The 27837-nt window shown below is 40.6% G+C and overlaps 1 protein-coding gene across 3 annotated transcripts in view; it reads left to right on the top strand.

The window, feature by feature from the left end:
* The window catches only part of Slc25a13 (solute carrier family 25 member 13), a 207817-nt gene that overhangs the window by 47218 nt on the left and 132762 nt on the right, over positions 1–27837 (top strand). For all 3 annotated transcript variants that reach the window (XM_008855219.2, XM_029557227.1, XM_029557226.1), the window contains one exon: positions 21608–21723. In XM_008855219.2, the coding sequence (XP_008853441.1) occupies positions 21608–21723 (116 nt within the window). The remainder of the gene's footprint in view (positions 1–21607; positions 21724–27837) is intronic.

Genomic DNA, 27837 nt, shown 5'->3' on the forward strand with positions numbered 1-27837 from the left:
GCTCCCTTTTCTAACTCTATGAGGTTGAAGATTTTCATCTCCTTAACAAAAACAATGCATTACTACAGATTGAGATTAAATGCAGTGGGCTTTCAATGAGACATTAAGAAAATTTGCAGATATAGTTATTTTTCATATAAATATTTATATTGCCATACAATAGATTTCTTTTTTCTTTTCCTTTTCTTTTTTGGTCTTTAGAGACAGGGTCTCCCTGCAGTCCCAACTCACTATATAGAACTCTATATAGACCAGGCTGGCCCAGATCTCCCAGAAATCCACCTGCCTCTGCCTCCCAAGTGCTAGGATTAAAGGCATGTGCCACCATGCTGGGCAATAGATTTCTTTTTAAATGAATTAGTATTTCACATATTTAAAGCTGCTCAGTTTTCATTTCTAGTATCATTAAGTATAATAGAATCCATATAAATAAAAGCTCTCATATGCATGAGATGATGCACTTACATTTGTGCAGGCAAAACGCTCATACACAAAAAATAAAAATGAGTAAATAAAAAAAATAAATAGAAGTTCTCTGGAGTCTAAATAACTGATAAACTTGCTAAGGAGCCCCAAGATGCAAATATTTGATAAATGCTGACTTATAAAAAATGGAAAAGAAGGTAGAAGCTACAGTGTAGGTGGTGGTGGGTATTGTGATAGAATGCAATCTTTTGTTTGCATTTTTATTTGAAAGAATTGAAAAAGAATGACTTATCTGAAAGACTAGTTCCAGTGTTGACAGTTTATGGGGAAAATAACACACTAAACAGACATCTAAGCTAGGGTGAACGGATGAGAGAGCCACGTGACCACTGGGCGGAACCCATTTGAGGGGTTGTAGACATAGCATTGCACTTGAGACTAGTTAGTGTATATATTACTTTTCTCATGGCTCTGACATTCTATGGACAGAAATACCTTAAAGGAGAATTTATTTTGACTCATGGTTTCAGGAGCAAGCAGTGTCTTTTGGCAAGGAGCATGTGGTGTTGGTACAGCTGTTGGTGCTGGCTCTGTCTGTGGTGGCAGGACCTTGCAGCACAGCTTGTTCACAAGTTGATGTCAGGAAGCAGAAAGCTGGGTCAAGTACCAGAAGTTCTTCAAGTCTGGCTACCAGCTTCCTCCTGCAGCCCTCTTTTAGCCAGTGGGTCCACAATCCAAAAAGGTTCTACAATCTCCCAACACAGTGTCACCAACTGGGGACTAAGTTGTGGGAAGCATTTCACATTCAAACCGTAGATAATAGGTGTGTGTTTTCCTTAAGTTCAGCTGCTCCAGTGTGGCATGGAATAAGAAAGGTTAGATAAAACCAGGTTGAGGTTTTGGCCATTGACCCAGAGTCTGGAAAGTCCCAGGGAAATATGGGATACATAGGGAACAATTACAATGTAGTAAGATTTATCTTCTACATTTTTGGGGGAGGGCCAAGGAAGTACTGGGGATTGAACCTTGGACTTTGTGGATACTAAGCCCAACACTCTGCCACTGAGCTACATCCTCCAGTTAGATTAATTCTTTTTTTAGGGGGAAAAAAAAGTGCAGATAGAAGTTATTAAAGTTGGGGCAGAAAAGGGGGCAGGCAGGGAAACTAAAAGTAGTCAAAAAGCAAGAGTCATGAAGTTGAGAATAAGGAGTTATTGGTAATGATAGAAGTCTAGTTCTCTGACCATGGAGTGAATGGCTAAGAAAGGGTGGAAAAAAGATCTTACCAAAAGGGGAATCAGTGTAGTTGGAAGTTCTTGGTGTGTGAGGCATCGGAGTATTAAAGGATAAATATATTAAAATGATTTCAGTTTGTAGAATAAATATATTGAAAAATTTGAGAATTAAGATAGGAGTGGAGTTGAGGAGAGTATCAACTTGGTGCCTGAAAAGACGGGTGGAGGAAGCTGGGTTATGAGCTGTTAGACATAAAACATGCTGAGTGGTACAGTGAGACACTGTGGATATTCCTTTGGATCATATGGATTTAAAACCCAAATACAACAGTTTCAAAGAAGGCAAATCAAATATAGCCCCCCCAAGTTTATTTTATTATTTTTATTTATGTGTATATATGTGTCTGCATGTGGGTATATGCATGTGAATGTAGTGCCCACACAGGACAGAAGAGGATGTCAAGGATCCCCTGGAGCTGGAGACAGGTAGTTGTGAGTTACCCACTCTGGTTCTCTGTAAGAGCTGCAAGTGCGCTTAATGCTGAGCCATCTCTCCAGCCCTCTTTTTAAAAAACTAATTGCAAATTTGTTTCTCTACCAATGCCACTGTCAGAGGCACAGGATGTAACACTTGATTAAATTGGAACAATCTTGCACAAGAACTGTGAGGAATTCCTGAAGCAAAACTGCTGTGGTTCTCATGACTGGCCTTCCCTTCCCCCATGGCACGATTCCTTCTGTCATAGTAGAATGCAGCAGGAAGGTCCTAGATCCCAGCTCCTCCATCTTGAACTTGAACAGCCTCCAGACCTGTGAAGAAAATTTTTTTCTGCTGTTTATAAATTTCCTGGAGAGATGGTTCATTGGTTAAGAACACTGACTGTTCTTGCAGAGGACCTGGGTGTGCATCCCAGCACCCACATGGCAGCTAACAACTGTCCATAGCTCCAGTTCCAGGGGATCTGACAGCCTCTTCTGTCCTCTGTGGGCATTGCACGACACGGGTGCACTTACTTGCATGCAGACAATACACGCATACACATAAAATAAAAATAAGTAAAATATTTTTAAAAATAATAAATTAATCCCAGCACTCGGGAGGCAGAGGCAGGCGGATCTCTGTGAGTTCAAGGCCAGCCTGGTCTACATAGTAAGTTCCAGGACAGCTGGGGCTACAGGGAGACCCTGTCTCAAAAAGACCAAAAAAAAAAAAAATTGCCCAGTGTTAGGAATTCTATTAGAGCAACACAGAAGAGAGGACAAAAACATTAGGGTATTTTGTGCTCACTAATTTCATGTTGATAATTGTCAGTGAGTTACTTTTTCAGAATATACTGAAAGTGTCAAGAGTTTTTTTCTTTTTTTAGTGATCTTTAAAACTTTTGTGTATGCATGTGATGTGTCTTTGTGTGAGTATACACACATCAGTGCAGTGCCTGTGGAGGCCAAAACATGGATCTCCTGGAGCTGGAGTTAGTGGCAGTTAGAGGCAGTTGTAAGAAGTTGACACCATGAGCCAAGCATTGTAAAAATAAACCCTGTGCTCCTGTTCAGGAAACAGATGTGATATGATACATATGATAGAGCAATAGATGGCTGTGTGGAAAATGGCAATGGCTGGATACAGCGTCAGGGAGGACCCTCTGAAAATGATGCTTGGGCAAGGCTTGAATGAGAGCATGAACCATGAAAAGCCTTAGGATAGAACCTTTTAGGGAAGAGGAAACAGCAGGTTCAAAGAGCCTGAGAGGATGGAGTACTTGGCATGTTTGAGAAGCAGCAAGGAGACAAGTTTGGCTAGAGAATGCATCCAAGTAAGATAGTGGAGGTTGAAATGGTCCCCGGGGCCAGAATGCCAAATCTCCTACAGGTAAGCTTTTATTGCAAGAGCAGTTTTGTTACTGGAGCGTTTTGAGCATGCCATGCCATATGCATTGAACTTGGAAAACTCCCTGGATGATTGAGAGAGGGTAGACAGAAATTGGCAGGGATGGAATGGGAACCTCTTAGGAGGGGGCAATGCAGACATCCATGTGAATGGAGATGGCGGGATCAGAGTGCTGGTTGTGATGGGAAGAAGTGGTTACATTTTGGGTTCTCTTGGTGCATTGGATGTGAAAATAGGAATTTATAAGCAACTGAGACAGTGAACGTTGGGGCAGGGGTAGATTTGGAAGCGTAGTTGAGAATCCTTAAAGATGTATTAATAATTGAGATCCTTATTAAACATGGAATAAAGGGGTGGGCTGCTTATGAATGGACCTAGGTTTAAAGGGGAACGTCTAGGTTAGAGATGGGGGTTAACCAAATTCTTTGTTCTGAGCCAGTTTGAACATAGAGTTGGAGCTTTGGAAGATTTAATGAGTTGGGGATTGGTTTTGTGAGAGTGAGGCCCTTTTTAGATTTTAAAGCATTATGAACTTATAAGTTTTTATATATTTGAAATATTTTGATCAGTTAAACCTATTTATCCTGTTCTGTCTGGTGGAAGGCCTTTTGCGTAGACCAAGCTGACCTCCAAATCAGAATTCTCCTGTCTTCAGCTCCTGACGTGGATACAGATGTGTAGTGCAGTCACACTAGGCTTCCCTTTGTCTTTTTTTTGATATAATTCATCAATATTTGACAGCTTTCTTGCTTGGATGATCTTTTATGTATTTCTACAGACCTGGATTCAGTGAGCTATTTTTTCTCTGTGTAGCCTTTAGCCCTTATTTTATTTTATTTTAGACAAGATCTGGCTATATTGCACAGGCTATCCTAGACTTTGTTATATAGCCCAGGCTAGCCTCAAACCCACTGTCTTCCTACCTCAGTCTTCTACATGCTGGGATTTCAGGAGTGCATCCATGTGCCTGCCTCTCATTTTTTCACGAGTAGCTATATAGAGACCACAATCTGAGAATTAGACATCATTAGTTTTGGATTGTTATAACATTGAGGCCTTTTTGATGAATAAGACCTTTTTCAATAAGTGGATAGGAGTGAGTCTTCAGTTCATACTAATATTTCTAATTCAAAGATAAATTAAGGGGCTGGAAAGATAGCTCAGTGGTTAACAGTACTGGCTGCTCTTGCAGAGGACCTGGGTTTGGTTCCCAGCACCCACATTGTGGCTCACAACCATCCATAACTCCAGTTCCAGGGATCCGAGACCCTCTTCCGACCTCTGTGGGCATTGCATGTAAGGGATGCACTTAAATACATGCAGGCATGTGTGTACTCATGCACATACAATACAAATAATGAAATATTTTTTAAAAAGATAAATTCAAACTATACTACTTTGATTTTCTGTTTATCTCTTTTTTTATTGAAAGTCTTGGTTACCAGCAGCATTCATTTAATTATATATTTGTATTAAGCAGCATATGTTCAGAATAATAACACCTGTATTGCTTCTAACAGTTAGATAGCTGAATGAAGTTTAACTTTTCTTTTCAGCTCTGTTTGTGCTTAGTCCATGAAATATATATAGTTAAAATATTGTGTTCTAGAGTTATTTGAAATAATTCATTGCTCTGTGTGGTTTTGCCACCAACTTGATAAATGGTTAGGCTCATTCGTTTCAGTTTGTTTTCAATTTTTAGGCATTGCTTTTTTTTTTTTTTTTTGCCTAATTGAGTTTTTGAATATGTAAAACATATGTTTCCAAAATCACAACTGTAGCACAGAAGGGAGGTCAGGAGAGTCTGACTTGTGCTTATTTCCTTCACTGTCTCCCTTCCTCTCTGGAATCATTCTTTCTCCTTTTAGTTTTTGGGTTCTTAGTTCACAGAACATTTCTCCTCAATAAATAAATTTGTATTACTATTCATGTTCATATTGATTCCCTATTCATATTCATCAGGCAGCTAATATAAGTTCTATCTATCTATCTATCTATCTATCTATCTGTCATCTATCTAATCAGTCAGTCACTCTACTAGAAGAGAGAGAGAGAGAGAGAGAGAGAGAGAGAGAGTGCACTTATGCACCTGAGCATGTGTGTTAGGTTCTCCAGGGAGTCAGTAGGAGATATATAGGTTTACTGTAAGGAATCCACCTTCAGTAATGGAAGCCAAGATGTCCCACCATCTCCCATGTAAAAGCTGGAACCTGGGGAAAGCCAGTGGTGGTGTAGTGGTGTCCTTTCTGAGTCCTGCGATCTGAGAACCTGCAAGCAGTTAGAATGACTCTCAGTTTTGGGGCTGGGCAGATGACTTGGTCAATAAAGAGCTTGCCACACAACCACGAGGACCAGAGTATTGGTCCCTAGCATCCACATAAAAATCCAGGCATGGTGGTACATGCCTATAATCCTAATGCTGGGGAGGTAGAGACAGAAGGATCTCTGGGCCACTGGCCTCCTAGTCTAACTGAATGATAAGTTCCTGGATAAATAAGAGACTCTGTCTCAATAATAATAATAATAATGTAGAGAGCGATTAAAGAAGACACTGGATATTCACTGACTTCCACATGTATAGGCACACCTGTGCATGTGAATCCACATGTGGCTGTGTGCGCACACACACACACACACACACACACACAAAGAATAGCACACAATTTGATGGTCGTATAGGCACACCTGTGCATGTGAATCCACATGTGGCTGTGTGCGCGCACACACACACACACACACACACACACACAAAGAATAGCACACAATTTGATGGTAGATCTGTGTTTTAGCTCAAGTGCTTCATGAAGAGACCACAATCTTCATGATCTTCATTTCTCTCCAGTTTTTGTCTTATTCCAGCTCTTAGTGGCGATTAGTGTCCACCACATTGAGTAGGGCAGTCCATCTAGGCAAATGCCAATCTTATTACAAAAGCCTCTTGTTTTATCTGGGCACCCCATGTCCTAATCAAGTTGACATGTAAAATAACCTGTCACAGTTGACAAAGAACTGGATGCAAGGTGATATATAGATGATGGGTAACTATTCTTCAGAGTATCATTCTCATTGTTCCTATGTTCCCTCATTTTGTGCTCTCAGACCTTCCTAGGCTCTTTGTTTCCCTTGCCCAGTCACACAGGAAAGGGGTTTTAATGTTATATTATTTACTACGATAGCTTCTGCCAACTGCTGCCATCAAGCACAGGGATCTTTCTCATGGGAAAAGCATTGCATAGTGGAAGGAACATAGTGGCTGAAGCAGTGTTTACATCTTACTAGTCTGTCAAAAGCTGTGAGACCTTAGGAAAATGACCCAAGTACTCTAAGCCTGTTTCTCACTGGGGAATGGTGTTATTCCGAGCTCTGTGTATGCTTGATGATGTTGCCTAGGGAAATGACCTCTGTGAGAGAGTTCAGTTAGCCTGCACCTCACTTGACTCACAGACAACATCCCACCATTCCTTCCCTCTCTCCTGCAGGGTCATTTTTCACTTCTCTGTCTTTCCTGGTAGCACATGGTTCTTAGAGTATTTCGTACACATTAAGAAAAACAATTCCCGATTCCATTTCCCCCATCAGTTTCTGCCTCACTTTCTTCATTCTGCAACCCTCTCCTAAAGAGGTGTCTACTCTGGCCGTTGCAAGTAATTTCTCTGCTCGTTCATTCTTCAGTCACTCTCCTCAGGTTTCCCCTGCCGCTGGACTGAATTTGCCCTTGTTAAGGTCTGCACAGCAGACTCCAATGATAATATTAGTCCTCGGGTCGGCACAGTTGCTCCTTCACACCTCTCTGAAATACTCTCTTCAGTCCCGGCACACCGTGGTCTCTTGCCTTCCCTGTGCCTCTCTGTTGTTCCTTTTTGGGCTCCTTTTCTGGTTCTTTCACATCTCTCTAGTTTTCCCGAATACTTCTTGAGATTTCTTTTCTCCTGTCATGCCTCTACATATTTACTACTTTCTACTTTTATATCTTTAGCCCCCTCATTCCTGTTGAGCTGTAGTTACACAGCTGCTTCTGTGAGATCTGGTACTTGCCTACTATGGGTCTCCCAGACCCCAAAGGCCCCAAGCTAGTCTCCCAAGATTCTTTTTTTTTTTTTAAACATTTATTTTTATTTATTTATTTATTTTTATATGTTTGATTGTTTTGCCTGCATGTAAGTGCACCTATGTGTGCAGTGCCCACAGAGGCCAGAACAGGGTGTCAGGTCCCCTGGAGCTAGAGTTACAGAAAGTTATTTGCTGTGTGATTGCTGGGAGCCAAGACCCCAGCCAGTGCTCTCAATCCCTGAACCAACTCTCTAGCCCCATCACACCTCACTTAAAAAAAAAAAAAAAATTATTTTATATATATGAGTGTATTACACACCTGCCATGATGCATGTATGGGAATTAGAGGACAACCTGCAGAAGTCACTTCTCTCCTTCTACCAAATGGGTCTCAGGCTACCAGACTAATTTGACTCAAGATGCCTTTGTTGATTGAATAAAGTACAGATATCAAAACTTTCTTTTGCTATGTAGATCAGGCTGGATCTGAACTCACAGAGATTCACCTGCCTCTGCCTCCCAAGTGCTGGGATTAAAGGCATGCACTTCCACGCCTGGCTACCTCACTTCTTTTTAAAAAGATTTACTTATTAAATTTATGTGTATGTGTATGTGCCTGCATGAGTTTATGTGCACCACCTGTGTGCAAGACCCACAGATGGCAGAAGAGGGCATCAGATCCCCTGGTACTGGAGTTATAGGTGGTCGTGAGGTGCCACATGAGTGCTGAAAACTCATCTTGGGCCCTCTGCAAGAGAATCAAACCTGAGTCCTCTGCAAGAGCAGCCACTGTTCTTGACTGCTGAGCTCTCTCTGGAGCCCCTCATACTTCACTTCAAATCTTATATCAAATCTAATTGGTTCCTTTGCAGAGTGGCAGCAGTCACTGTTCTTGTGGCTTTATGATACTGGCAAGGAAAATACAGTTAGTGATAAGGAAGATACTGTGACGTTAACCAAGAATGGCAGAGACCTAAAACAAGTCTGGGGATAAGCCTCATAGGATAGCTTCTTAGTTACTTTTGAGAATCCTGTCCTATTCCTAGCACTCTGCAAAGGGCTTGGACTTGACTTCTTTGGCACTTCCCTTCTTCATCTGTGGCTTATGGTTTGATGAGTTGCTACCTTCTGCAGTAGAGTCAGATAAGTGCAACCATGTCTACTCTTCTCACTCACATCATGTTTTAAGTTGTTAATTTAGAATTTAACTTTTGGATTCATTAAAAGCAATTAATTTCCATTTCAGAAACAATCAAGCAAACCAACCAGCATCTAACCAACCCTTGAAGGAGCTTGAGTGCTGGCTGAAGATGTGATCCATGTTGAAATTTTTTTTTCTATTGCTTCATGATTCGATCCAGTGCCTGCCTAATTCCATGTTTTATGTTTTTGTTGCTTTTTTCTTTTAAGACAGGAAGTGAATAGTCACCAACTTCAGGAAGGAAAAAAGCATAAAAAGACCAATTTTAAAAAAAAATTTCCTACGTAATTGCACCCAGATAGAAAACAAGAGTCTTGAGAGTCTTGTACTTTAATTTGCTTTTGCCAAGATACAGAGAAATTCCAATAGTTTCTAATTTGATGACCCTTTACAGTCCCTGTTCTGTGTTGTAATTGCCTTTAAAGAAGCTGGGAATTGTTATATTAAAAAATAGGACTTGCTAACAAATGGGAAGATGGTGAGGAATAGGATGGGGAAGCACAGGGTCAGCTGATGACAGAAACAGTTCCTTCTCTTACCTGTTCTTCAGCATTTATAGAGTAAAATAAGATAGAAACTTAAATAGTCCTAGGTTCAAGTAGTCATAATAATTTTTTTTTGCTTTAAAAACATCATTTTGCCAGGCGTGGTGGGGCATGCCTTTAATCCCAGCACTCGGGAGGCAGGGGCAGGCGGATCTCTGTGAGTTCAAGGCCAGCCTGGTCTACATAGTGAGTTCCAGGACAGCTGGGGCTACAGGGAGACCCTGTCTCAAAAAGACCAAAAAGGGAGACCCTGTCTCAAAAAGACAAAAATGAAAAACAAACAAACAAAAAAACCCAACAACAACAACAAAACCAACCGAAAACCCCCCCATCATTTTAATTTTATGTCTGTGCATGTTTTGCGTGCGTGTATGTAAAGTGCACTGAGTATGTGCCTGATGTTGGTAGAGGCCAGAATAGAATGTGGACTCTTGGAACTGGAGTTGCAGATAGGCTTTAGACTCTATGTGAGTTTGGGGAACCAAGTCTGGGTTCTCTGGAAGAGTAGTAAGTGCTCTTAAGCCATCTCTCCAGCCCTTCTTTTGATGATTTTAATGAGCATTTTCATTTATGTGTGTGGCCTGTATTATAATAGGTAAATTCTCATTGCATTTTCTGTGATAATTTGTGTAACAAAACGTAATTTTACATGAAAAAAAATTCTTAGCAAATTAGTTGTAAATAGAATTCTAATCTTTATGAGAAGAGTGGAAATAGCTTTTTCTTTATCGTGGGCTTTAGGTAAAAAAATCTAGAAATAGCTACACAATCAGAAGATTACAAACCACTTTTTATTTCAGTTTTCATTTCCAGTGGTTTTCTACATTGTTGCACTATGATTCCCAGTCATTACAGCTGATACAGTTTAACTTGAATTTGGTTTGTTTGTTTTATATTCAAACAATTTTAATACAGTTCTGCAGAAAGAAACTGATTTTAGGAAGTGGGGTAATTGGGGAGCATTAGCCTTTTCAACAAGAGTGTTGCATTTAATAACTAATAACTTTCTTTAAATTGCTGAAAGCTATGCATGGATACCAGGAAAATGTAATGATCCCACTATTTTCAATGAGTCTTGGGTCAAGCGAAAACTTCTTGGTAATCGAGCAAAATAGCCAACTGCTGGGGGTGCCTGCATCAGGAAGGCGGAGAGCAGGATGGAGAGCACTGGGAACGGGGAGCCAGCGACCCTGGTCTGTTGCCAGCGCTGCGGAGCCCGGCGGGGGGTGTGGGGGGCGAGCGGTCAAGGTCTCCATCCACGCACCGCCGCTGCTCCGCGCAGAAGGTCGTTGCCAGGCGCGCGCCCATCGCTTCCGGAAGTTCTGTTTGTTTTGTAAGACAGGTCTCACTATGTAGGTCTGACTGTACTGGAACTCTTTGTAGACCTGGCTGGCCTCAAACGTACAGAGATTTGCCTGCCTCTGCCCCACCCCCTCCCTCGACCCCACCCCCAAGCGATGTGATTAGAGGCATGGGCCACCCACCCGGCACTAGTTTAACTTTCATTTAAAACCGTAGCTGGTCCTATGTAACCATTGAGAACTGGCATGATTACAGCCCCATCAGACTCTCAACTGATCTTAACATGTCTTGACCATGTTGTGCTCAAAGATTTATTTGCCCTTGTGATCACTTTATTTCTTATGATTTTTTTGGATAGAAACAACCATTGAAAGTCGTTTGCTGAAGCCAAAATGGAATATATGTTTACTATCAAGTATTTTTTCCCCTGTCCCAGGATCAAACATGTGGTTGCTATTTTATTCACTTTGTAGTTGGAGGAAGATTCTTGGGGCGGTGTACGTGCAAGCATGGCACTTGAAGCCAGGCCACCCTATTCTGTGCTCATTTCTTTAATTTGGGTCAGGTAACAGGTGCAGGATCTTGTGCTCCACAAGCAGGCACTCCTGTATTCTGTCAGAGCTTTCTGTGTAGTTCTCAAGTTAACACAGCCTGGAGGTGGGAGAAGCAAGAAAATATAAAGGAGAAGCAGTTCTACTCAGGGATTCATCTTCTTTGTGTCCTTTAAATTTGTTTTATTTTTTATTATTTTAATTTTATATGTATGAGTGTATTGTCTGCATGTATGTGAGTGCACCCGTGTCTGTGTTGTGCAGTGCTGTGGAGGTCAGAAGAAGGCTTTGGATTCCCCTGGAACTGGAGTTAAGGACCGTTTGTAGCTGCCATGTGGGTGCTGGGAATCGAACCTGGGTTCTCTGCAAGAGCAGTCAGTGTTCTTAACTGCTGAGCCATCTCTCCAGCCCCTTTAAATTTAAAAGTGTCCTTTAAATTTAACAGTGAACATTTCAACACAGTGACAGAGGAATAGTTGTAGTTGTACATAGACTGGAAGTTTGGGTTTATATATACTCATGATGAGTCTCAAAAATAACATTGTTCTTTTTTTTAGCTAGGTGAGCCAATAGGGAAGAGCTGTATGTCTACTTTGGGACTGTTTACAGAAAGAAATGTACCGTTTCTTTAGACATGGATCCTCATTTTGGGTACAGGACCGACATTATTCAGAATGGCTACTACTGTTTATGTAGGTATCTTTGAAAACCTTGCACAAACCACATATTGCTGTAATTGAACCTGTATGATTCTTCATTAAATTTTGAGTATCAAAAGTATTTTAGCTGTGAGATAACTGTGAGATGATGGATACATAAATTAGTTTGATTATGGTAATGATTTCAGAATGTATGTATATGCAAATGAATATATGCTCTGCACTTTCAGTGTGTGCAATTTTCAGGGTCACTTATACCTCAGTAAATTTAGAAAAATCTTTTAGATAATGCATGAAGTATCCTGTGCTTTCTATTCATTTCTACACACCTTTTTTAAGTACCTTCCTTAACTTTGTTTTGTTGCTGAATTCTAGTGCGTTCTTTCCCTTCTTCTATTAGAAAAGAAGGTTAACACTTTCATAGAAAGTGGAATGGATAGAATAATTTTACAACATTTCACCTTTCTCTGTTTACATGGAATATTATGACCATGTTGATGAGAAGTATTGTGCCTGAAACTCAGTCTGAATTTTCACGTTACCACAAATTTGTGCAAATTCAATTTGGTATCAACACGTGGGCACTTTTTCATATTCTTAAATACAGAAAATCATAATCTATTTTAAGCTTATTATCAATGATAGAACACTTGTTTACATGGGTAAAATGACTCTATGCAAGTCGTATATTGAAGTTCATGTTAATGTTTGCTATTTAATGACACCTAATGATATTCAATGAAGGGTTATGCTAAACTGGAGAGAAAATGTGTTACCCAGGCAACTGCCTCTTGCAGACTAGAGATTCAGGCATATGGCTCTATAGTACACATTATTTCAGCATCTTTAAGCATAAAGAACCACACATGTAATTGACTGTGAAAAATTACTGCTCAGTTACTGTATTGTATGGTCACAATAGAAGTAAATGAATACGTCATTGTTGTTGGAACAAGTCTGTTGGGAATCACTTGTAGACTCTACTATTTAAGAAGCAAAAATACAATAAGAAGAAAATAGCTGGTTTAATTAACATGTAAAAATTGGGTTAATTTGAATTCAGCTGGCACAGCAGATATTAATGTTGGCTGGGAGGGTTTTCTTTTTTTCTTTTTTTTTGGTGATATTCTGGCTCGAGACTGTATACTTTTACTTCTTTTTGTCCACACCATGAATAATTTTATTTTTTCAAATGATGAGTCCCATTTCAATCTTTTCATTTTTACTTTGCTTAGGGTTTATATTATAATCTCACTAAGATTTTTGTGCACTTGTCTCTCAAACCAAAGAATTGTAATTGAATGAAAGAAAATTCTAAAATATTCCTAAGTAATTAAAAATGTTTCTAATGAGAAATCAGGCTAACTTGATTTCATGTATTTTAAGGTATTTCTTTATTTATTTATTTATTTATTTAGTTAGTTAGTTAGTTAGTTAGTTAGTTAGTTTCTAAAGCAGAGTGACCAGGAATTCACCATTGGCAGATGCAAATATAGCCCATTTGCTCTTTTCACTTTGTGTCTGTGCTAAAGGGCCTTTTATTTGTTTTAGTCATCACTTGGCTTCAGGAATTCAGAAAAAACCCATTGAGAAGGGCATTCTGTTTCTATAAAAATCACGTAGCTCAATCAGTTTTCAATAAAAAAAAATGCTGTTTGAGCAAAGAAACAACACAGGCATCTTTTACTGAAAGTGTATGTGAAAAAAATTGTTCCTCAGGCTGTACCTTACGTACTCAGAATCTCCATAGAGGAGAGTGTTTTTCAGCTTTTCAGCTCCAAACTCAGGGGACTGCAGTTCAAGAGAAGGGGTTAGCAGTGTGTGTCCTACATGCTGGCCACTCTTATCTCCCTAATGCGTTTAAAGTAACTAGTTATTTAGAATTAATTTGGATAAAGAATGGATCTTCTTTATTGGAGCATTTGGTCAGTATACAGCTCCTTAAGCTTGTGCAGTGCCTTCTTTCCCATCTAGTTTCTACTTTCCTGTTTGAATTGTTTCTCCCACCTGGCAAATGAAAGTTACCCTCATTTATTCAGCCTTCCAGTCTGCCCACTCGATTCTTGGAGGGAAATTATGACAAGAACTTGAGATTGGCGAATGAACCATCTGAGTGGTCACTTAACGCTTGCTGACAGATTGTTCACCTGCTGGCTTTTCAGTGAGTGATTCTTTTCTGTGGTTTAACTCCCCATTATCCTTCATTTGCCATTTTAATAAAGTGGAAGCTGTCTCATCCAGCCTTAACTAGAGCAAGGAAAGATGTGGGAAACAGCTTAAAAAAAAAAATCTGTTGTTGACATGAATCATAATTTCAATACGGTTTGTAGTTACTTTTCCCCTTTTTCCATAGCTTTTGGTTTTTCCACCCTTAGAGACAATATTGAAATTAAAGTGAGTTTTTCATAGTGATTTTTTTTTTCTATTTAAACTTAGCATATTTTTCCTTTAAAAAAAAAAAAGCCTGTGGGTAGATCTTAAAATACTAATGATGTAATATAGAGAAACTATTCATGGTACACATTTATCATTCTTTGCTCAATATTATGAAATTTGATTTCACTGTGCTTAGTTTATGAGATAATGAATGAAATATATGATAAGGGAAGTTTTCAGGCTTTAAAAATAGTGTTTGCTTTCATTCAGGAAAGATATTTATCCAGAGACTTGAGTTTGGTTTGTGTCTGGTCTTAGAAAGCTTGTAGCGTGTCTTTTCAGTGGTGCAGTATCATTCTTGGATCATTGTTGGATGGAACTGAACACAATTAGAACTTTTTTTTATACCAGGTTTGAAAGGTGGAAGGTTGGAGATGTAACTGGGACATGGAGACAGATTCTCTCAAGGTCACTGAGCAGTAGGTATCTAATAGGGGAGAGAGGTACAGTTAGGATATAAAAGATGTATAGGTGAAAGACACCTTTTATTGTTAATTCCACTGGCAAAGGAAAACAAGAAGAGAGATGAATCATACCTGTGTCAGGTGCCTGATCCTTCTGGCAAAGAAGAGAAGGTTGGGGGCATAGGAGTACTACCTAATAGCCCCCGGTTGGTAGTTAGCCATGACTTGTAGGGGGTATAAGGAGTACCACCCAATAGCCCCCGGTTGGTAGTTAGCCATGACTTGTAGGGGGGCATAAGGAGTACCACCTAATAGCCCTCTGGTTGGTAGCCATGAGTAACTTAAAGCACTGTTTGGGGTAAGCCGCAAGGCTGTGGGCAGATAGGTGACTGGCAGTCTAGACAAAAAAGTTAAGCTCACAGTTATGAGAAAAAAATATAAATAAATATTTATATCAATCTTTTGCCAATATGAAGCCAGTGATGTTGCAAAGGTGATATTTATAGACCAAATTCATGACAATAATACATTAAAATTGATAATAAAAATCTTTAATAACTTTTTAAAGCCAGGCAGTAGCCTGTTGTTTGAACAGTTAACTTTGCAAACAGCTTGAAGGAGACATGACCCAAAGCACACCATCAACTTCAATATTGAAGAGCACAGTAGGGTTGACCATGGCTGACAGCAAGGGACTACAGGAGACAAAGTAGCCTTGTTTTGGTCTTTTGAGACAGGGTCTTCTATAGTTATAGCTGACCTGGAACTCACTATGTAGACCAGGCTAGCCTTGATTTCACAGAGATCAGCCTGTCTCTGCTTCCCAAGTGCTGGGATTAAAGGCATGTGCCACCACACTTGACCAGATACTTTTCTATGCTTGTAATATCTGTTTCAAAAACTAGTGGCCCATGAAAATTTTTGACCATGACTTATCAGTAGTATTTTGACCTTCCTTTTGTAATCTTGAGCATCATTTCATATATTATGACTATATAATATCCACATATGCAAAGACGCATGTATACTATCACATTTTTGGCTGTGCAATACTCCATTGAGTGATTAGCATAAGTGAGTTAAATAATCATATTTTTAAATATTCAAATTCTTCTATTTTTCACATTATGAATAGGGGATCATTAAGTATTCAGTGGATACAGTTCTGAGTAGTCTTTTACTTACTTCCCTAGGATAAATATTTGGTGCAAAGTTGTTGGGCCTAAAGGCAAGAAAATCCTTTACCTGCTCTAAGACTTTTGAATCACATCACTCTAAAAAATAACAAAACTTAACATATAACCATGAATGAAAGTTCCTATTTCCTGTTGTATCTCCAACACTAGGTATTATTAGTCTTTTTAGTCTTTGCATATTTTTGGCAGAAACTGGAATGTCATTATTTTTTTCATTATCATTTATAAAGAGGGAAAACATTATTACTGAGCTTTAATACATGACCTCATAGAAATACAAAAAGCACAAGAGAAGGGGACTTAATGGTAAGGTGTAAGCTCAGCATTGTGGAAAACAGGGACAGTGGAGGAATGCAGTTATGTAATCTGTAATCCTCCTTTAATCCCTATCCCCTTTAGTTTAGTGTTTTAATGTGGTGCCTGTACTGAGGCTGTTTTACCTGGACTTGGAGGAGTTGTAAAGTTGCATTGTTATAAACGGTGGAGAAGAACAGTGGCTCTAGGGCTTTGGAAAAACAAAATGACAAGCTAGGAAAAAGTTGTGGTAGTTCAGACACCTCCTCTCCCCTGATCTGTGAGTGGTGTCATGACATGTGAGTTCCCTATTTGCTTCCACGTTTGCTGACTGCGCCCTCCTGTTAGCTGCTTCAGGTAAGTGTTGGTGTCAAATGTTCCTTCTTACATACTGGTCATGGAATTAATCAGACTTCTGTGATTATATTGGAAGGGCATCTAGCATTGTGGAAGACGTTTTGGCAGTTGAGGGTGGTGGAAAAAGAAGCAAGAAAAGCTCACCAGCCAGGTCTGACCTTGATTAGGCTTGTATTCTTCCTTGTAACTTATTCTAATACCCATTAAATCTGCAAAGTAAGATTGAAGTAGTGTTTATATGAAAATATAGATGTTTTTAGATACCATGCTGTAAGTGAATATAGTACTATATAATTATTCTCACGGCCTTCTAGTCAGATTACCTTGAAAATCCAAAATGATCTTGATGAACAATAATACATTATGATTTCATGGTTCCTCTGTATACCTCCTACATAGAAGTATAATGCTTGTATCTAATAGGATTACCAAATTACATACCTTCTTAGTATCAGCAATGTGCCTAAAATACCAGTCTCTACTGGCTAGTTATGATTTTGAAATGACACTAAGCTTGCCAGAAGAGAATCGGTTACACACATACTGAGTCTTCAGACTTTTCATACCATTTTGAGACAGGCACGATGCTCTTTTTATTGTACTTTAAGCCTTATTCAGTGCACAAAACAAAAAATCTTTTTTCTAGGTTCCATGTGGTGTGGTTCTCTTTTAACTAGCATGATATCGCTACAGGGGTGATTTAGCACTGTGCTTGTTGCCTCAGCACACTGCCCGCCAGTCTCCTCCTGGTGAGCAAGCAGTACAGAGTGGCCTCAGGACTGTTGGTACCTGCCCAGTATGAGGGAGGGACTGAGGGTAATGGCGAGGAGGAAGCAGACAGTCAGAAGCAGTGGCTCCCTATCTTAAGTATTCATAATGGCGACAACTGTTTCCAAATTCAATTACATGTGTGGTGCTGAGGATTGGGATTTTGGAGCACACGGTCCATTCCATACCAGCATCTGTCCTCATGATGTGGGCAACATGATTCACTGTCCCACTGGTACCTCAGGATTGGTCACAACTTCTCAGAGCACCTTTTTTTTCCAGTTTTCACATTCATTTTATTTCCTTTGGTAGTGATTCTATCACCTCACTTAGCTATCCAGGTTAGGAGACCTAGGAACATCCCATTCTCCACCGTTGTCCTCATTCTCTGACATCCACTCCTGAGCACGGTGGTCACTGTGGACTCAACCTGGATGACCTTAGTCATTTCTTCTCCTCTGTTTTGGTTCCCATGAGTTCCTTTCTGGTTCAGACCTGCTATCCTAATTATTAGTTTGCCCCTTATTTTTTCTCCTTTAAGCTCATCTTCCTTGCCAGTTCTTCATAAAGATTTGGCTTTGGTCTGAAATGTGGAGTGACTGACTTCTCCCTGCTGATGAAAGGAGGCCTGTTGGTAGACTTGGGGGGGGCGCTCATACAGTCTCTTGCTCCTTGTGAGACCCTCTTCATACAACACACCCTTCTGCTCTCACCTGCTGCTGGGCTTGTGTGCAGCGTCCTCTCTGCTCTGTTCTCTAGATCTCCTCACTCCAGCTGAAGTCTGCCCAGGTATGTCAGAATGCCAGGAGCCAGGTATTTTGCCCTCTTCAAGTCATGGTCAGCTTTAGGGCCCTTAAGGCATAGTGAGTTTGAGGTAAATGATCTCTAAGATCTGTTCACTTTTAAAACTTATCCCTTAAATGTCATGTCTCCATGAAGCACTCGCCAGTTCTTCCAGGGAAAACAAACCATCCTTCCTTTATATTTCTTTTTAAGGAACAGTGTATTTTTTAATTTTTATATTTATTTATTTATATTTATTGTCTTTTTGAGACAGGGTCTCCCTGTAGCCCCAGCTGTCCTGGAACTCACTATGTAACCAGGCTGGCCTCGAACTCACAAAGATCTGCCTGCCTCTCTCTCCCGAGTGCTAGGATTAAAGATGTATGCCACCACGCTGGGCTTTTAATTATTATTTTTATTTTATGTGTATGAGTGAGTTGTATAATGTCTGTGGAGGTCAGAAGATGGCATCACATTCCCTGGAACTGGAGCTATGGATGGTTGTTAGCCACCATGTGGGTGCTGGGAATGGAACCTCTGTAAGAACAGCCAGTGCTCTTAACTGCTGACCTATCTCTCCAGCCTGCCCCCCCCCCTTTTTTTTTGAGATAGGGTCTTACTATGTGGCCCTGACTGACCTGGAACTCACTATGTAGACCAGGCTGGCCTTGAACTCACAGAGATCTACCTACTTCTGCCTCATAAATACTGAGATTAAAGGTACGTATGCATGCTCCCTGCCCCTGTACTTTTTTTTAAAAAATTTTTATTTTTATTTTTTGTATGTTTTCCTATATGTATGTAAGTGCATCCATGCCATGAGATGCCCTCAGAGGGCCAGAGGAGGGCATTGGATTCCCTGGAATTGGAGTTTTGGACTATCGTTAGCTACTGTGTATATGCTTGGAATGGAACCCAAGTCCTCTGTAAGAGCAGTTGGTACTCTTAACCGCTGAGCCATCCACCCCCTCCCTTTGAACCACTTGTGCTCTATTTTACTTTTCACATGAAACTACATTCCAGGGGATGCTGATAAGTATACATGTTCATGAGTATCTCCTGAATTCAGTCACTAATATTTGAGTCTTAGCTGTTTCCCTTCTTATCCCATTCCCCTGGTCTGTCCTGTACAAGAGTCTCAGTGTGTGGCTGGAGAGATGACTCAGCAGTTAAGACCATTGGCTGCTCTCACAGATGACCCAGGTTCAGTTCCCAGTACCCACATGACAGCTAACATCCACCTGCAACTCCAGGTACAGGGATCTGATGCCCTCTTCTGACCTCTGTGGAAACTGCATGACATAGATATGCTTACATACAGGCAATATACTCATTCACATAAAATAAAAATAATAAAATATTTCTTTTAAAAAGATTCTTGGTGAAAACTGGAGTAGAGGATGAAATGCTCTGGGCAAGTATTCTGGTTTGGTTTTCTACTCTTGTAATTAAGCACTGACCAAAAGCAGCATGGGGAGGAAAGGGTTTATTTTATTTGGTTTACAGTTTATAGTCCATCATAAGGGAAGCCAAGGCAGGAACTAGAGGCAGGAACCTGGAGGCAAGAACTAAAGCAGAGACCATGGAGGAATGCTGCTTACTGGCTTGCTGCCTCTGACTTGCCCAGCTTCCTTCTACTTAGCCCAGGAATGGCACTGCCCATAGTGGGCTAGGCCTTCCTATGTAAATCAGCAATTAAGAAAATGCCTCACAGGTGTGATCATGGGCCAATCTGATGGAAGAAATTCTTTAGTTGAGGTTCCCTCTTCCTTAAATTGTCAAGTTGAGGATATGACACCAGGTATTTTCTTGAATCATTTGTTGGTCCTGACTGTTGCATGCATTTGAATGATGTGCTTTGGAAAGGGAACGGTAGGGAGATGCTGTGTCAACATACCATTCATTTTTCCCTTTCTTTTTAGTAGTATTGTAGTCCAGTGACATTCTGGCAAACAGCTAAGTTTGTAGCACTGTACAAAAATGTGTCCTCTCTGCAAGATGTTTGGAAAGAATTAAGTGTCCTGTGAAACATACTGAAACATTCCTGTTTTCTTTCTTTATATCCTCTGGAGACTTGGACTTTCTCAATGTATTGTTGAAATAGTTGGATCTCTATAATATAACTCAGTGTAAAGGACAATCTGAGGAAATCTTTTATGGATCTCATTCCTCTTTGCAAGTTGTGTTATCCTGGCTTCCCACATGCTTCCTGAAGCATAGATTTTATCATAGTGTGACCTTTATTGACTCTTTTTTCTGGTCCCTTTCTTGCCTTCAAGGTCAGCTCTGATCTGTCACACTCTTCTGTGTGCCGCATTCTTCTGACAGAAGTTCTTGCTGTTTCCCTGTACCCACCTTAGCTTTCTTGTCTGTGCCTCCTGTTCTTCCCATCTAGATGTTCTTGCACACCTGAAACTTGTTTTCTTTTAAAAGAACCAGTTCTGGTTCCATTTCTGTCACAAATCTCTTTTTCCCTTTAATCTCTTTTTATTTGTGTGTATGTATCTATGACTCTGTGTGTATGCATATATGAAAGTAGAGACCAGAAGAGGACATTATCCCTGGATCTGGAGTTACAGACAGAGTGAGCCATCTGATGTGTGCTGGGAACTGAAGTCCGGTCCTCTGGAAGAGGAACAAGTGCTCTTAACTGCTGAGCCATCTCTCCGGCCCCCATATCCCTCTTTATAAACTTTCTGTCAGAACTCTACTTTCATCTTATATTTGGGCCTCTCTTTCCTGTATGCCATCCCCAGACTATTGCTATCCTCACTGGACCCAAAAGTCCCTTGGGTCATATATTGTATTTGATTTATCTATAATTTCCCTTGTAGCATCCCTCTTTCACTTGTGGTCAGTAGATGTCAGTGATGAATGAGTATTTATGAGTTAATTTTACATGGTGTATAGCATTATTAATGACGAACAGCTGCTCATTCTTTTATGCCATTATTTCTTTTTAAACCCTTTTGATTCATTTAATTTTTAATTTATGTATTTGAGTGTTTTGCTTGCATATAAGTGCACCACATGTGTGCAGTGCCTAGAGTGTGCTGGATCCCCTGAAACTGGAGTTATAGATGGTTGTTGGCTGCCATGTGGATACTGGGAACTGAACCCAGGTCCTCTGCAAGTGCAGCCAGTACTCTTAACCACTGAGCTATCTCTCCAGTCCAATGTCATCATTTCTTATTCTAAAGTATCTAAGCTTTAATCACAGAACCCAACAACATGCCAGAGGGAGTCTGAAACATGAAGGATGCTGGATGAGGTAGTGCATTGAAATCACAGTGCGGTTAGTGCTTTACTATAAGCTCCATCCTGTTTAAGAGTCTCAGAGTCCTTTCTTCAAGTCCTCGTACCTTCAAGGAAATGCTAAGCACTGATAACCTTCCTTAATTTTAGATTTTACTTTTCGTCAATGACATTTGATGCTGTGGCATTAATGTACGGTTATATACGGTTTTGTTTTCTACAGGTGACTGACTTTGTGCCTTTGTTTTATGTTGCAGATTAATATCCTTCCAAGAATTTGTAGCATTTGAATCTGTCCTGTGTGCCCCGGATGCCTTGTTTATGGTGGCCTTTCAGCTGTTTGACAAAGCTGGCAAAGGAGAGGTTACTTTTGGTAAGGAATGTGATGGTGTAAGCATTTCTTTTTTTCAGGAATGAAATGACCACGGACATTCTTTTACGAAGTTATCAAGTTCTTTTGAACAGTGATACATTTGTACAGGGTTATGGCTCATATGTCTTCCTCTTGGTAAAACCAAGGTCCATCTTAGTTCTAATACTCTGGTATCTAGGAGGGCGCCGGAACAGCATCACTCTTTTCATAGCCATAGAATGTGACAGCAGAGTGGACTTGTGTTTCTTCCTCCTCATGAGTTGTGCTCTGTATGGACTGAGGGAATGTTGTTTATAAACTGCTCACCATCAGAAGTTACCCCCACACCCAGCCTTCTCTTTATCCTCATGGAGCAGTTTGAATAGTACAGGGACTACTCTCTTCTTTAAACCAGTCTTTCCACAGTGCTCTGTGCAATGTTTTAAAAGGCAGGAGCATCTTCATTTTTTGCGAAATTTCAGAAAACCCCTAAAGTTTGTTAAATGTGTAGAAGAGGAATACCTGGAAGTGATGGGGCAAATAGTAAACTCTTTAAAGAAACTGGCTAGGGGACTAGAGAGATGGCTTAGCAGTTAAGAGCACTGACTGCTCTTGCAGAGGACTTGGGTTCAATTCCCAGTACCTACGTGATAGTTAACAACCATCTGTAACTCCAGTGCCAGGGAATCTGATGCCTCCTCGGGCTTTGCACGACATGGGTGCATTTAACCCATGTACAAACAGTACACTCATACACATAAAATAAAAATGATAAAAAATAATAATTAAAAGAAGCTGGCTAATGAAAGTAGATGTTCCAGGAAACACCATGCATACTTTGAACTCTCATTCCCGCACTTGCTGTCTGTTCAGCTGAACCAGCAAAACCCTTGCTCAGGAGTTTGGAACCCTTCAGGCATGTGGGATGTACTTTTAAGGGAAATGGCCACTGTATTAGTTTTAGTTACTTTCCTTGTTGCTATGACTATGTACCTGACAAGAAACAGTATAAGGGAAGAAGCATTTATTTTGATTCATAGTTCGAGATAATGTCCATAGTGGGGAAGGTGCGTGGTCACATTGTGTCCATAGCTAGGAAGCAGAGAGAGATGATCCTGGATATTCACCACTCTTTTCTGCCCCCCCCACCACTATTTGACATAAAATTTCACTACATAGCCCTGACTGACCTTGAACTCACAGCAATTCCCCTGCTCCTACCTCTCAGCTCTGGGTTTAAAGGTACATGACATTACCTGGCTCACTTTTACTTTTTATTCCATCTGAGACTCTAGCCAGTGGAATGGTGCCACCCACACTCAGGGTAGAACCTCCCCTATTCCATTAAACCTTCTGGAACCACGATCATAGATATGCCAGGAATTGTGTTTCCATGGTGATTCTAAAAGCAGTCATGTTGTTATGAAGATTAACTGCCACAGTGCCCATTTTAAATATTTTTATTCTCAGTTTCTAATTTGTTCAGACTTCTTGGGCTTTTCCTGTTTGATGCAGTATGAGGAATACACAGACAAGGAACAAATACAGATGATGTCACAGAGCATGGATTATCAAACCAGACACATTTGGCCACCACCAGCTCTGCCACTTTAGTCCTTGAGCCCAGTTATCTTAAAAAATGAACTCCTTAGGAAAAATAGTTTAATTGGTTTATTGTACCAGCTTTCTACCCTGCCACCATTCCTCCATGCTTATTTGTCATGATAGAGTTATTTGAGGTGAGCATAATTAAGGAAAAGGCCAAAGATTGTGTGCTTGTCTCTAGACGCTCATAGGCTCTCCATGAACACCACTATAAACACAACTTTTTAGAGAACAACAGGAAAAAAGACACCATTAAAATCTTCAAGTAGCTAGTGAACATCTAGCACATGATGGCATAGAAGCCAGTGGAAGCTGGTCTGATGAAAATGGTCTGCTAGCATTACCTTAAATTCAGTAGTATGTTGCCTTTTATCTACTTGGCTTTCTTCTTCAGGTCTAGGTAGAATAAGAGGAAACTGGTTTGCGGTAGAAAGACGGGGAAATGAGCGTCAGATTCTTTCCTTGATATAGAACACTATTTTCTTCATTGGGACAAAGTGGCAAAGGATATTGGTGGCAACAGTTCTACTAGGGAACCCGGGAGAGGAAGGACCCTGCACTAACTACCTTTCTTGTCACTGTGACCACATACCCAGTAAGAAGGGGTGTAAGGGAGGAAGGACTTACTTTGGCTTACAGTTCTAGGGAATGCAGTCCAAAGCCCAAGAAGATGTGGCATTCTGCAGCAGGAGGCAGCTGATTACATTGTGTCTGTAGTCCAGAAGCAGAGAGCTGATCAGAAGTGGGGCTGGGACTGTAAACCTCAAGGTCTACCTCCAGTGACTTACTTCCTCCAGTGAGAGTCTACCTCCTAAAGACAGTCTACCTCCTAAAGATTCTATAATCCTGAACAGCACCACCAGCTAGGGACCAAATCCTAAAACACAGAAGCCTATGGGAAGCTTTTCATATTCAAACAACAGACCCAGACCTTCACCAGTAGGGGGGTGAGGGTGAGGGGGTGTCAGCACAGGAGGCTCAGGAGTGACAGACAAGAGTCTCTGAATTTAGAAAGCAGAGTGGCTTGAGCATTCATTCCCTCTTAGCTTCTTACTAGCTGTTTATTGACAGATGAATTCTGAGCTTTATTTTTCCCATCTATAAAACTGAGGTAATGCCTCTTACAAGACTGTGTGTAAAATATCTACCACATTTCAAGGCACTATTTGGAAAACAAAGGCCTTATAAAATTGGTAATACTGGGGCTGAAGAGATACCTCAGTAGTTAAAAGCACTTCTTTTCCAGAGGACCTGGTTCAGTTCCCAGACCCCACATGGCAGCCCCAACCCATTCTTAACTCCGGTTCCAGGGGATCCTACGCCTTCTTCTGGCTTCCATGAGAACCAGACACGTATGTGACGCACTTACATACATGCAGGCATGTGGCCCAAATTCTCTCTGGGTCTCCTGTACGATCAGAATATATTTTATGTGAGTTTAGCTTACAAAGGAATGAGTACCCAGTGCCGAGCCCTGCGCTGCCACGACTCAGAGCCTGCCTTATCAGACCGTGCCATGCCCATAGCCCCGCTAGCATTTGCTCACGCCTCTGGGGCCAGTGATCTTGCCCCAGGTCCATAGGGAGTCAGTCCATTCTGTCATTGAGTTGCGGTGCTGTCTTCAAGTTTCCTACACCATCACGGTCTACCTGCGGCTCTGGATGGCTCCAGGCTTCCTTTCCTAGTTCCCGCTCCATGTCAGGCCCCGCCCATTGGAGGAACCAGCCAATTGGGAGACAAGGCAGAACACTCATAATACAAAAAATAAATAAAAATCTTTAAAAATTGAAATACTGCTGGACATGGTGGCACATGCCTTTAATCCCAGCATGCAGAGGGCAGAGGCAGGTGGATGTCTGTGAGTTCAAGGCCAGCCTGGTCTACATATTGAGTTCTAGGACAGCTGGGGCTACAGGGACACCCTGTCTCACACACAAAATTGAAATACTAAAAGAAATAGCCTGAGAAAGAACAACACCCCACCCCCACTCCCCCACGCTTTTCCCCTGCTTTCTGTTCTTTCTTGTTCTCTGGAAAGGTCTTTGAATTCAGCACTGTCACCTGTGACTGAGGGGCAGTTTGCTTGCCATCTGCTCTGTGCTGAGCACTGTTGCTCTGGGCATATGAGATTGGCAGACCCAATTTTTGCTTGCTCATATTCTTGCTGTGTCTCCAGCCGCCGGTGACTGTTGTAGAACACACAGCCCTTCCACCACTACCCTGTCTTCCATGTGTGATTTATCGCCTGTATTGTCAGTTTAATACCAAAACATGTATGCATATTCCACCAGGATCTCGTCCTACAGGTGCCATAAAATATGACCTAGTTTTTCTGAGCTGTTAATTCTTACTTAGATACTCCTAACCAAAGAGAAATACCCAGATGACCACTGAAAAACAGATTACCATCTTGAGTTCTAATGGTTTTTACAGGGTATGGCAAAGCCTGTAAATATATTTGATGTGGGTAGCAGTTTTTTGGCTCAAGTAAACAGAATCATACAGGGAATGTGTAGCCTGAGGCATTTTCTGAAGACAGGTGCCTTTCAGAGAAGCTAAGGATATAGTCCAGGAAACTCATCATGGGGTTGAAGAAATCAAAAAACAACCAGACAGCCACACAGCACTGGGGCTGGACAAATAAAGAGGATTTAGCTGCTCAGTTGTGGTCTTATAACCCAAAAGTCAGAAATCCAGACACATAGCCTGGCTGGATGCCCACAGGAGGCTGTTCTGCAAAGCAGCAGTGGCACTCCGACCTGTTCATAGCTCTTGTAGGTCCTTTGTTCCAGAATGGCCCTTTAGTATTTTGGAAGATTGCTGGTCTTGTGTGTATCTTTAGAGGTAATAAGTGGCAATGATCAGAGAGGAAGGGGACTCATCCTCTTCTACTTCTCAGTTGTCTCTGTCCACTGTGGTAAATCATGAATGCATCATTTCGACAATGTATTGATGGTCACTTGGGGCCTTCCCTGAGTCACAGGGAAGGTCGAAGAGTGGCCCAAGGACCCCTGTCCCCAAGCCTTGCATTATATGAAAGATAACAGCATGTTTTCATTACCTAATTGGGAATTGGGTTTCCAGTCTCTCTTATGGAGAGTAAGTAGATGGGAACAAGGTGTGCCAGTGTTTGTCAACAAGTGGCTGTGTGCCTTCCCTGACTAATGTTGGCCCCAGTGTTCACCAAACAAAAATGAGATGGAGATGAAGTGTCACATTTCAGTGAAGCCATGCCCTGTTTCGTGAGGCCCTGTTTACATTGCTCTTACTTTCTTGTCTAGATCACTCCCTGTGTTGGCTACAGTGAAAAGATGCTGATTAGGCCAATTTTGTTTCTTTGATATCCAGTTCATTATATTCTGGTTCCTGTAAGAAAATTCATTTCAAATATTTTGCCTTTAATTTTTGAAACATATTTCACTGGTGTATAGTATGCAGAAGATATACAAACCATCAGTGAACATATTTTTTTAAGTTTATTTTGTTTTGTTTTTAATTTAATAACCACGAGGTTAGAAGCATTTCATTACAGCTTTAACATACTCAGTAACACATTCCACAACAAAGATACATCTCTTTCAAAGGTGGCTGTAAATTTTTAGGTTCACAGTTGGAAATAATGCAGTTATAAAATATTGAACTCAGTATAAGCCCTGTAAGACATAAAATTGAATGAGTTTTTAACCTTTAAAAAAGATCTCCATTTCATTTTAAAATATATTGTTTCATATAGAAAAACTCATCATTTTTAATGCTACCAACACTTAGATGTTTGCACATGCATCTCTAATCTCTATGTACTACTATGTAGACCAGGCTGGCTTTGAACTCACAGAGATCCGCCTGTCTCTGCCTCCCTAGTGCTGGGATTAAAGGCATGTACCATGACGCCCCACCTGTTTCCTACATTTTTAATGCTACTAACACTTACATGTTTCCATATGTGTTTTTACTCTCTAAGTATCTGATTATTACTAGTCACGCTCATTTACACTCAAATCCTTGGTACCTGAGTATGGATATAAAGTAATCAGGTAGATTTCACTAGTAATATTTATCACCTCTACTATTTAACATGAAGTAAATTTTTTTAAAAATTCTTAATAACTACATGATTAGAAGAAGCATTTCATTATAATTTAACATTCAGTAACACACTCCAGAGCAAGAATACATCTCTTCCACAAGTAGCTGCAAGTTTCTAGGTTCACAGCTGAATTAATACATTTATACAATATTGAACTGAGCATAAGCCGTGTAAGACATAAAGTTGAATGAGTTTTTAACCTTTAAAAAAGAGCTCCATTTCATTTTAGAATATATTGTTCCTTGCAGAAAGACTCATTGTTTTTGCTACTAACACTGAGATGTTGGTGCATGCTTCTCTAATCTGTATGCATCTGATTATTACTAATCATAATTGGTTGCACTTGGATCCTGGTGCCTGTGTATGTCTGTAAAGTCATTGGGTAGATTTCAATGGTAATGTTTATCACCTCTACTAATTAACATGGCAAATTTCCATGTTAC

Source organism: Nannospalax galili, unplaced genomic scaffold (genome assembly GCF_000622305.1).
Source record: "Nannospalax galili isolate Female #2095 unplaced genomic scaffold, S.galili_v1.0 scaffold187, whole genome shotgun sequence".
In the NCBI taxonomy this organism is placed as follows: Eukaryota; Metazoa; Chordata; class Mammalia; order Rodentia; family Spalacidae; genus Nannospalax; species Nannospalax galili.